Here is an 11,806-nt window from a genome sequence, read left to right as displayed (position 1 = left end):
ATATGACAGTAATGTCCTTAGCATCTTGAGATAATGCGAAAAAAGCAATACAAAAATTATTCAAGCATAACTTCTTAACCAAACATACAATATGTCTAATAATGCCTACATTACTGTATCTCTATGAGTTTTACTAGAAACATGTGCATGTGTAAGGTTTGCTAAAAGAGAAATACGTGTTTTCCTCAATATGACAGTAATGTCCTTCGCATCTGAGATAATGCAAAAAAAGCAATACCAAAATGATTCAAGCCTAACTCCTAAATCAAACATGCAATATCTCTAAAAAAAAATGCCTATATTAATGTATCGTTGTGGGTTTTACTAGAAACATGGTCTTTTGTAAGGTTTGCAAACACAAAAATTATTTTTTTATTCATTATTGTTCTTAGAATACTGAGATAATGCGAAAAAAGCAATAAAAAAATTATTCAAGCAGAACTCCTCAATCAAACATGCAATGTGTTTTAGAGTAAAAACTATCTATAACAATGTACACCAATCAACATTATCAATTAGAATTTAGAAACAAAATTCATATTTAACAGTACATGTACAGTCAGTGTTAATAAATCATTCAGTATATTGATAATGTTGTTGATACTCATTATCTTTGTGTTGATAAACCAAGTCATATTAAGGTGGTCTGGCACCTCTGGGATACATTGATGGCGTGCACCTTCTTGCAGCTTTATTTCTGCCTGTGTTGCATGTCAGTTCTTCTTCAGTGTTGGATTTTTGTTGACTGACAAAGAGTGTCAGTTTCAAAATTTGACACCCTCTGTTTTGCGCCGCATAGAAATACAATACACAGGTTGGACCCCATTGGCAAAGCCTTTCGACTTAACCGGCGATAACACCGACCACGAAAGGCAACATTGAGAGGCCCCGACGTTGTTACATAATCGTCGGCGCCACTGAAGTAGGAGGACAGAATTAGAAGTCAAACATGCAAAAGTGATACAGCAAGCAGAGAAATGACAGAATGCTTCGTTAATACGGATGTCGGGCTCAAGCTAATCTGATAATGGAAGAGCAGCAGGCCCATGAGTAAGATGAGAAGTACTGGCTAAACATCCTCATCGACTCCCTCCAAGCCCTGCACAGAAGCATCAAAATGACCTGGTTCCGAGACAAATGTTTCATACTCAACAATCATTTGTCACATTATAGCAATGCATGTATTTTAATTGTTCTTATACATGAGTGAAAAAAGGTAAACATAGCCTTTACTTTTCAGTCTGGAAGATGTAAAATGATGAAGCCAAGCTTTTTGGAAAAAACAAGAGTCCTTAACTTTCCTTTGGCTTTAGTAAGCCAGTCTAGGCACAAACGTGAACCCTGAATTTCTCAAGCAATATTGAAGTCCTGTGAACATTTAGTAGAAGTAGTAAATAGTATGTCCTTTATACTTGGAAACATGGATATTATATACTGTACTTTCCTGCATCAATCAAACAACTCATGTGTGTAAACTAAATATACCTTAAGACATCAAAGACAGACTAAAGCGAACTAATTCGGGAATACAGATATTTGTCTTTGAACTGCATCAGAACAGGAGGAGTTTGGACAAACTCCTACTGTTGCTCCTACTAAGGAAAGAGCTGCTCCTTGAACTGCTCCTTCTTTGTGTGATCAGAGTGCCAAGTTGTGTCTTAATGGTCTAACTCGCTTTTGAGCTGATGGTGCTCTTCAACTCGGTAAGACCTCTGCTGCTTACATGTGTTCGTCTTTGAGCAATCCCAGCTTCTTGAGAGCCTCTTTTCTGTCTGATCCCATCCCAGGAACCATCATTACTGTGTATGCAACTGAGTTTGAGGCTTTAGGGGAAATGTGTTGCGCTTCCGAAGACTGTTTCTCCGACTCTGGGGCTGTCTTTTGTAGTGGTTCAGGATCATTTTTGGGGTTGACTTTTATAGGTGGGCGCTCTTCATTACCGTCCCCTAATTTATGTTGGCTGGGATGAGAAAGCGAGTAATTGTGGAAGCTAGCACTGCTCTGCAGCTCCTTGTTCCTGGTTCCTAAAGCCACTTGAGCATGACAAAAAGAGGGGCTTCTTGATGGACATATGTTCACAGAAGGTTTTGAAAATGTATTGGATTTTGGATCAACAAAGGAATGAGATTTCGGTAGCTGCAGTCGGGCCACAGACTGATTTTCTGGCTGTTGGTCTTCGAGGAGGCCAAGCTTTTGCAAGGCTTCCAGTCTCACAACATTGGGATCTGTTGCATTCTTGAGACTATACGATGAGTTTGTGGCTGTGGCTGCTTCATTTTGTGTCTTCCGGGAGACATTGGAAGGAATCATTTTTGGTTTGGGAGCAACAGGTGGGGGATCTATCTTAAACCCGCCTATCTCTGAGACAGCTCTGTCTGACTTTGACATGTTTAGACGATTCTGACCTTCTGGGATGACCGAAGGACACTTGGCCAAGTCTATTGTGTGATCAACTCTAGGACACAAAGGTGTTTTCTTGGTGGAAGCGCTCCTCCGTAGGTAGACAAGAGCATCGTAGGATAGAGGTCCTCGAGGTAAAGGACCCTCATTTATATTTACTGTATTGTCCTTGGGTTTGGTTGCAGGAGGCGTCACATCTGGCCTCTCACCACAATTTTTGCTGAATGAAAGGGTTTTTTTCTTTTCCTTCATCTGGAGACCAGCTTTGCCATTAGGTTTGGAGGAATTGTAATTGCTTGCCAAAACAAAAGGTGTTGGGACCAGATAGCTCTGTAGGGGTTTAGACTCAACTTTTTCCTTGATCATTTCCATAGAGTTGTGCTTTTGTAAACCTGTAAGACAAAGACGATTGTTTCCCTTGCAACACAATGACTTGAATTTGAAATATTATAGGATTTTAGCACACCAATCTGAGATGAAAATGGGAAGAAGTTCTTAGGTCATGTTAAGCTGGATGGATGTCCCAACAGAATTACAAAACACATTTTGGGTCAGCAGATGAGAGGCTCTGGGGCCTCCTACCTCAAGCAGTTAAGTTGTCAACAAGCATCATATTCAATTGTGAGCGGCAGACTTGTGATTTTTCTGACAGCACACCAAACTTTTAAGAAAAAGATGCAAGACCAAGGGTGGGCAAACGTTTTGGCTAAGGGGCCGCATTGGCTTTTGAATTTTGACGGACGGGCCGGGCGAGCACATATTACATATCAACTCTGTTGGTACTAGGAGTTGGCTTCTCAAATATGGGCTATTTTAATCATCGTACATCTATTTTCAACAATATCATATCAACAAAGAAACATAAAAATGGTATTCAAGAGTTAACGCTTACATTCTCTTTTAGTGGGAGCAGTTTTGTTAATCACCAATTTTTGCCAGTGCCTCGAAGTCTAGTATCAGTTTTGTTGCAGCAATTCTCAAAGCAGATTCTCAATTTTGTTTTAATATTTGGTAGGCCGGATTAAAAGGACCATCGAGCCGGATGTGGCCCGGGCACCATAGTTTGCCCATCCCTGTGCTAGACCAATGAAGGAGACACATTGAGACCATAAAAAACTGAATGTTTGGTAATTAACTTTGGACCGATGGATTGACTACTTCACAGTGAAGCCTGCCTCTGTCACTGGGAAAGATTATCTTACCATTGAGCTTGCCTTTACTCATAGAGACCGACAGGTCTGCCAGTCTGGAGGCAAGGACAGGCAGGAAGTCCACCTCGTCGTTAGACAAGCAACTGTCGTCTTCGTGCTCCAAAGACTCGATAGTCTCCTCCAAAAATAAGAGACAAGCTTTCTCCTCGGCAGACAGGTGTTCTAAACTGTCGTCACTCTGTAATGACACCATTTCTATAATCAATAGAATGGCACTCTGGAGAGGGCAGACTTCCGTCTACGCCACACTGTTAGCAAAAGTAGGAAAGGAGGAGCGGCAGAAAGTTTGTTTGTGTGTCCTGGTTCATAAGAGATTCAATTACATGTTAAAAGGAGCCATATGTAAGAATCTGGCCAGAAATGGTATGGCAATCACGGTCAAAATTATGTAGTCCCCTCCCTGTCCCTGACTGAGGTTGCCAGATACGCAGCTAGATCCGGCTCGATATGACCAACACATTTTACGCAGAAATTAGGCCATTTTCAGGAAGGAGTACGTCATACAATATCACAACAAATGGCAATCATATGGTTATTGTTATACTGGTGAAAATTAGTAGAGCATGCTTAGCAGCCTAATGTACGCCCCAAAACTAAAGAGGATGACATTTTACCAAGGTATGCCTATAGGCTATTGTTTCAAATGTTTCAGATTGCCATATAACTTGGTACATGTAGTCCACCAAAGACTATAAAAATGGGACCCATTACCTCCCTACTTGGCACTCAGCATCAAGGGTTGGAATTGGGGGTTAAATCACCAAAAATTATTCCCGGGCGCGACCACCGCTGCCGCTCACTGCTCCCCTCACCTCCCAGGGGGTGATCAAGGGTGATAGGTCATATGCAGAGAATAATTTCGCCACACCTAGTGTGTGTGTGACAATCATTGGTACTTTAACTTTAACTTAACAATATGCAAACACGAATAAGGAATTATTTTCTCATGTGATTTGGCCATGTCCATACGTTTCACATTGCCATGACAGCCGTGCTAATGTTGGAACCCATTTTCTCAGCGTATCAGACTATTGAGAAGGAAATAGGCACTGACACTATCCATATCCACATAAGTTTTTTTGTCGAAAAGGTATTTTGCGCTGTCAGTTGGATGACACATCGACATACAGGCTAACGGGCATATATTTCCCCAGTTAGCCTATATGTCGATGTGTCATTGACCGGGCTAGCATGCTAAGCATTTGTTGCAGGAACATACTAGCTTTGTTAGACAAGACAATAGACTGTATTGGACAATATAGTTTACAAACCAAAGGTCCATTTCCATTTATTACAAGTAATAAAAAACGTAAATGCCTGACTTACCTATCAAGGAGGAAATTAGCATGTTTGGCGTCAGATGAAAAAATCTTCCCGCCTTCAATCGTCTCCATCTTTCAAAGGCATTCCCGATACAAATCCTCGTTTTGTTCTTGGCATTGTCATGAATAAATTGAGAATCGTAATGAGGCCTTTCAGATTTACTAAGGTCTGACATGTTTAGTAACTTTACCAGTGGCAGTAGCCAGACAAAGATGGCGGTGCGTAACTGGCAACCTGGATGTGACACACTCACAGACTTTGTAATTGGTCAAACGGTGGAGCACAGGGCAACGAAATGAAAACAATAATATTTCCCGGCTGAACTACCGATATCAGTTATAGAGGTATTGGAAAAGAACATGATTTATTAATGTCTTTTGACATATCAGGGTCATTTAATGATGACTTTACATTAAATTATTACATATGGCTCCTTTAAAGCAACAACTTGTTAAACCTTTTGAAGTCAGATCTTTTTTCAATCATTATTATTTCATCAATTTGATGCTATCACTTACAAAAGCAGAATGGCCGCTAACAATGCTGTCGCAGCTGCTGGCACTGTCCATTGTCTCCAGTCCAGTCCCTCCCGGCCAGGTGTTGCTTTTGGGCATTTTTAGCAAAAGTCAGCGGCCCGAAGCTTTGGTCTCACTCTGTGATAGAGGAGAATATTTGCATCGCACAAAAAACAATATACACATATTTAAAAAACAAAAACAAGATTGTGCTAAAACAAAGGTTGATCGCTTGAGCGTGGGTTAGGACTTGGGTTAGCTTTAAGCTTTTAATTGGGGTTGGTCTCGGGGTTTGGTGTAAGGTTGGGGTTAGAATAGGGTTTTTTTGACATTGGAATTAATTAGAGTGTCAGGTTTTGCCGGTGACGAACCCCAAGATGCCGTGATAGCAGGCGTGATGGAGAAAAACATGACTTTAACGTCCAAAGGAATCAGGCAGGAACACAGGAATCAGGATAACAGGAACAGGATACAGGAGAACTCGAGACAGCAAACAACAAACATCTAACAATACTCAAGCCGTGACTTGAGGATGAGGCAGGCATAAATAGCAGCTGGCTGTTTGACACCAGTTGTGGCCTGGCTGCCAATCAACCGCAGGTGAGGGGACACAGTGCTCAGACAAAGATGTTTGAAGCGGTCTCGAAAAAACACCGACACAACAGGAAGAGTCACCAAAATAAAAGTAATAATAATAATAATAATGGATTAGATTTATATAGCGCTTTTCTAGACACTCTAAGCGCTGCACAGAGAAGTGCTGGTGATGGTAAGCTACTTTCGTAGCCACAGTTGCTCTGGGGTAGACTGATGTAGTACAGGACAGGAACTAACCCAAAACACCACAGAACATCAACAAAAGAGCACAGCTTGACAGAATGCCCCCCCTCGACAAAACAGATACCAGACGTTCTAGAAAAAGTGAAAAAACAAAAAAAGGCCAAAGTCATGGGGGGGTGGCGGGAGGACAGAGCGGTGGGTCGTCTTGCCATATGTCCTCGCAAACAGCAGGGAAGAGTCAGATGGCAGCGGCAAGTTGAACCCCGCCGCAATTGGCGAGGCGGTCGCCCATGTAAGGGCCACCTCCGTGGCTGACGAGAGAGCCTCGGGCGTCAGGCCAGATGGAGATCACAAAGGCGACGGTGCTGGAGACGCTGCAACGCCATGGGACGGCCTGCCGGAGACGAGGAAGCTGGCGACGCCGTGTGGACGGCCCGCCGATGACGGTGTTTATGTGGGAGGAGCCGGATCAGCAAGCGGCTGCACAGTCGGCGTGGGCAGGCCCACCGGGGTCGAAGAGGATGGCGTCTGCAGGCCCACCGGGGTCGATGCCGGCGGCTTCGGGTCCACCGAAGATGATGGCGGCGTCTGCAGGCCCACCTAAGATGATGGCGGTGTTTGCAGTGGCCTCACTGGGAGAGGTGAGAGCTGTGCTTCCCCTGTCGCACAGCTGACCCTAGCCCCCCTTCAAGGGACGGATCCCAGACGTCTCCAAAGAGGCCATCAGACGACAGGGATGGGTGTGAGGGAGCCCGAAACGAGGCAAAGCATCTCCTCGCTTCGGCCCTCAGTGCCAAGATCCTGTCAAGCCTCTCTGCCATTTAAATCTCCGCGGGGATGGAATTTGGCTTGAGTATTCTGTCAGGTCGTACTGGTGATGGACCCCAAGATGCAGAGATGGAAAACATGACTTTAATATCCAAAGGAATCAGGCAGGAACACAGGAATCAGGAACCAGGATAACAGGAACAGGATACAGGAGAACTCGAGACAGCAAACAGCTAACATCTAACAATACTCAAGCCGTGACTTGAGGATGAGGCAGGCATAAATAACAGCCGGCTGATTGACACCATCTGCAGGTGAGGGGACACAGTGCTCAGACAAAGATGCATAAAGCGGTCACGAAAAAACACCAACACAAAAGGAAGAGTCACCAAAATAAAAGTACAGGTCAGGAACTAACCCAAAACACCGCAGAACATCAACAAAAGGGCACAAAGCTCAGCCATGACACTGAGATCATTTTTACAGAGGTGGTTTGTCACTCCCTAACTTAAGATGTTACTATTGGGCAGCCAACATACATAAATTGGTTTATTGGAGCCAAAAACATGAATTGAGCTGATGCAGACTGGAAGCTGGGTCATGTTCTTACATCAAAACTGCCTTTTCGATCATCTCAGTTTACATGTAACACAATTGTTATCTCTACTCTTAGAATTTGGTCTCAATTTACGTTTGTAGATGCATTATTGAACTCCGAGGATTATCTAACTACAACCCCATTCATAATAACTATCTCTTATTTTTATTGATTTTTTTTGTATTGTTTCTCTGTACCTGTATTATAATTTTCCTATCAAATTAATAAATAAATATTTGTTTTAGATGAATAAATTAAGAATCTGATTTGTTTGGGCGTGGACTACAATCTAGGTTAGACCTGGTAAGTAAGTAAGGTTAGGATTCAAATTTGATTTATCCTCAACTAAACACAAATCCAAACCAAAACCTTAACTATACTCTTCACCCTATCACTTAAACCCTGAACTTTTTGGCTAAATAATTCAACCCAATAGTTGGGTCTGGAACAACCCAACATTGAGTTAGTATAACTAAACTTTTGGGTTAAATAATTCAACCCAATAGTTTGGTTAGGAACAACCCAACATTGAGTTATCATAACTCAACTTTTTGGTTACATAATTCCCCGCAAAAGTTGGGTTGAAAAAATTAACCCAAAATGTTGAGTTAAAATAACTCAAATAATGGGTTCGTCCTTTTCTGAATCAGCAGTTGTGTTAAAAACATTTTTTAGTGTGTAGCTAACTTCTTGCGAGTCAGATTACAGCACGCATGGCGCCCTAATCTTCCTGGACAGGATCACTTTCAGAGGTTTGGAAGGCACCTGTGTGTTGTATTTCTGTCAGCAGGCCGAGTGACCTCAGCAGTCAGGATGTCATCGCCATACGTTAATATGAGGACATTTTTCAGTGTTTGCATCGTAAATCTATTAGGAAGAAGACTTAAGATGGTCTTTTTAAGAGCGATTCTTTTCTCAAAGTAGCTGATTTTTTTACTTGATCATATTGCATTTTTAAACTTAATAATACTATGTGATACAAGTGTTACGTCTAATTGATGCACTTGCCAAGCTAATGTCAACAATAAACACACATGTTTGTATTATATTATTCTGGCAGGTGTTTTAATATTTGCATTGTTCAAGTAATACAAATGATCTTTGCAAAGGCAGAATATCGAGCTTTGTCTCATTGGATTGTGTAGGTGTACCTAATTCTGTGTCTCTCCACATTACTATTAAAAGAACGGATTAAAGGGGGAATTAAGGCGACGACTAATACAAACGCACTACTCTCACTTACTGAGAAGTTTCTGAATACAAATTGCTTACCTTCGTGAGGTTTTTGGTCCACATTGTGCGCTTCTTATCGTTGGAGGTCATTGTTACCTGCGCGAGGCTCTAAAGCTGCCAGCCAATCAACGCGCGCCGTTCGTCCTAAAACGCGTTGCCATGGAGATAAACTGCTAATCGTCTACCCGCTGCCATTTCCCCCCATCCACTAAAAGCTACTACAATATTCGACCTTTTAAAGATATATACTTTTTATATGAAAGCTGTTACATTATGTAACATATGTATAATGTCGTGCCATCTCCTTTTCCCCCCCGATGGTGTTGTGCGTCACTTCCGGTTTGGTCAATACCGCAACCGCCGCTTCACTCATAACTACAGTACTACTAATAATATAATGTTGTATATTAAGACAGTTTTTGCTCATTTTAAAACACTTGTGATGTATGTCAAGGACTTGAACGATTCTTTAAAATATATTCATATTTTAAACGAACGGTGATTGCGTATCACTTCCGGTTTGACTAACGCTGCAAACGCCACTTCACTCATTATCACAGAACTAATAATATGATATTGTATTTTGAGGACATGTTTTGTTTAATGTTTTCATTTTTGAAATTATTATGATATATTTGAAAGAGTTGAAAGATTTATTGAAATATAGTAGTATTTTAAACGAACGGTGATAGTGTATTACTTCCAGTTTGACCGCCACTTCACTCTTTATTACAGTACTAATAATAATATGTTGTATTTTAGAGATATTTTGGCTTAATGTTTTTGAATTACTTATGATGTATTTGAAAGATTTGTTAAAATGTTGTAGAATTTTAAACGAACAGTGATAGTGTATCACTTCCGGTTTTTACTGGCACTGCAAAACTCATTACTACATTAATAATATGTTGTATTTTAAAGACATTTTGGCTTAATGTTTTCATTTCTGAAATACTTATTATGTATTTCAAAGATTTGAAATATTTGTTTAACTATAGTAGTCTTTTAAACGAACAACGGTGATATTGTATCACTTCCGGTTTGACCGACACTGCAACACTCATGACTACAGAACTAATAATAACATAATATTGTATTTTAAAGAGTTTTGGCTTAATGTTTTCATTTCTATAATACTTATGATGTATTTCAAAGACTTGAAAGATTATTTAAACTATAGTAAAAGTATTTTAATCAAAATAAACAAATGAAAACAAAGAGGAAAAAAATGTATTGTAAAAAAATATATATATATACCAGCAATAAAATCCGTTTTTATTGCTATTTTCAAATGTTATTTGAAATACATCAAAAGAAAGATAATATTTTAAACCAACAACTATTTTGGACGAATAAAATTGTTTTTTTTTAAATTAATCTGAATTTTTTTTATTTTGCGTTTCCTTCCATTAAATTTAAATAATATACATTTATACCTACATTTACATTTGTGTAAATTGATTGAAGCTAAATATAATGTTGTATTTTAAAGACATGTTGGCTTAATGTTTTCATTTCTGAAATACTTATGATCTATTTCAAAGACTTGAAATATTTGTTAAAATATAGAAGTCTTTTAAACGAACAACGGTGATAGTGTATCACTTCCGGTTCGACCGACACTGCAACACTCATTACTACAGAACTATCCATCCATCCAATTTTCTACCGCGCTTGTCCATGATATTGTATTTTAAAGAGTTTTGGCTTAATGTTTTAATTTTTAAATTTTTTCAAAGACTCAAAAGATTATTTTAACTATAATAAAAGTATTTCAAACAAAATATACAAATGAAAACAAAGGGGGGTGGGGGGGGGGGGGGTGAATTATATTGTAAAAAACTAAAATATACAGCAATAAAATCAGTTTTTTATTGCTATTTTCAAATGTTATTTAGAATACATCAAAGGTAAGATAATATTTTAAACCAACAACTATTTTGGGACAAAAATAAATAAAAAATACAACTCATCTAAAATGTATTTATTTTGTGTTTCCTTCCATTAAATAATATACATTTATACCTACATTTACATTAGTTCAAATTGATTTAAGCTTAATGTATATAATATGCTTGGATAATTTTGGAAAGGCTGCCAGTCACACAAAAAAATTGCATTGCAAAATCTCCAATCTTTGTTTTAAATTACCACGTTAAATAAGGAGGAAATAAGCATCAAATAATGTCACAGCAATACTGATACTCAGTAAAAAACTGACTAGTATAGTCAACATTAAGGACTGCCAATATTATCTTTTTACGGCTAATAATGTTTGTAAAAAACTAAAATTAATACAGCAGCTGATCAAAGTGGTCGCAATAAAGAATCTTTAGATTGATAAAATGTACCTAATAATAACAGTGAATGTAGGATTTATATTTTCAAAACCCAAAACCAGTGGAGTTGGCACGTTGTGTAAATCGTAAATAAAAATAATACAATGATTTGCAAATCTTTTTCAACCTATATTCAATTGAAATTGTCAAACAGTTTAAGAACAACATTTCTCAACGAGCTATTGCAAAGAAATTAGGGATTTTGGAAACTGTGGACGTCGTGTCCTCCAGGACCAAAGAGGAAAAGAACCACCGGATTATTATAGGCGCAAAGTTCAAAAGCCAGCATCTGTAATGATATGGGGGTGTATTAGTACCCAATTTACACATCTGTGTAAGCACCATTAATGCTGAAAGGTACATACAGGTTTTGGAGCAACATATGTTGCCATCCAAGCAACGTTATCATGGAAGCCCCTGCTTATTTCAGCAAGACAATGTCAAGCCACATTCTGCACGTGTTACTGTTGTAACACGTGGAGAATGTGGCTTCATAGTAAAAGGGTGCGGGTACGAGACTGGCCTGCCTTTAGTCCAGACCTGTCTCCAATGGAAAATGTGTGGCACAATATGAAGCCTAAAATACGACAACGGAGACCCCGGACTGTTGAATAACTTAAGCTGTACATCAAGCAGGAA

The 11,806-nt window shown here is 39.4% G+C and overlaps 1 protein-coding gene across 1 annotated transcript; it reads right to left on the bottom strand.

Moving 5' to 3' along the window:
- Nucleotides 1–1,231: 1,231 nt before the first annotated feature.
- LOC133583818 (specifically androgen-regulated gene protein) lies at nucleotides 1,232–9,063 on the bottom strand. Its single transcript, XM_061937674.1, has 4 exons — nucleotides 8,868–9,063; nucleotides 5,453–5,587; nucleotides 3,603–3,789; nucleotides 1,232–2,792 (listed from the first exon to the last, which is right to left on the bottom strand). Exons 2-4 carry the CDS (start codon nucleotides 5,546–5,548, stop codon nucleotides 1,720–1,722), a joined length of 1,356 nt encoding a protein of 451 aa, XP_061793658.1. The 5' UTR covers nucleotides 5,549–5,587; nucleotides 8,868–9,063; the 3' UTR covers nucleotides 1,232–1,719.
- Nucleotides 9,064–11,806: the final 2,743 nt, after the last annotated feature.

This window comes from Nerophis lumbriciformis, linkage group LG03 (genome assembly GCF_033978685.3).
Source record: "Nerophis lumbriciformis linkage group LG03, RoL_Nlum_v2.1, whole genome shotgun sequence".
Lineage (NCBI taxonomy): Eukaryota > Metazoa > Chordata > Actinopteri > Syngnathiformes > Syngnathidae > Nerophis > Nerophis lumbriciformis.
This window is presented reverse-complemented; position numbering and strand designations above follow the sequence as displayed.

What these genes read in the sequence shown, in the direction of transcription:
- LOC133583818 (XM_061937674.1), bottom strand. Translation starts at nt 5,548, where the DNA reads ATGCCCAAAAGCAACACCTGGCCGGGAGGGACTGGACTGGAGACAATG. An exon ending in TTAGCGGCCATTCTGCTTTT is followed by an intron (nt 3,790 to 5,452) that starts GTAAGTGATAGC and finishes GTGTCATTACAG; the next exon opens with AGTGACGACAGTTTAGAACA. An exon ending in GAGTAAAGGCAAGCTCAATG is followed by an intron (nt 2,793 to 3,602) that starts GTAAGATAATCT and finishes TTTGTCTTACAG; the next exon opens with GTTTACAAAAGCACAACTCT.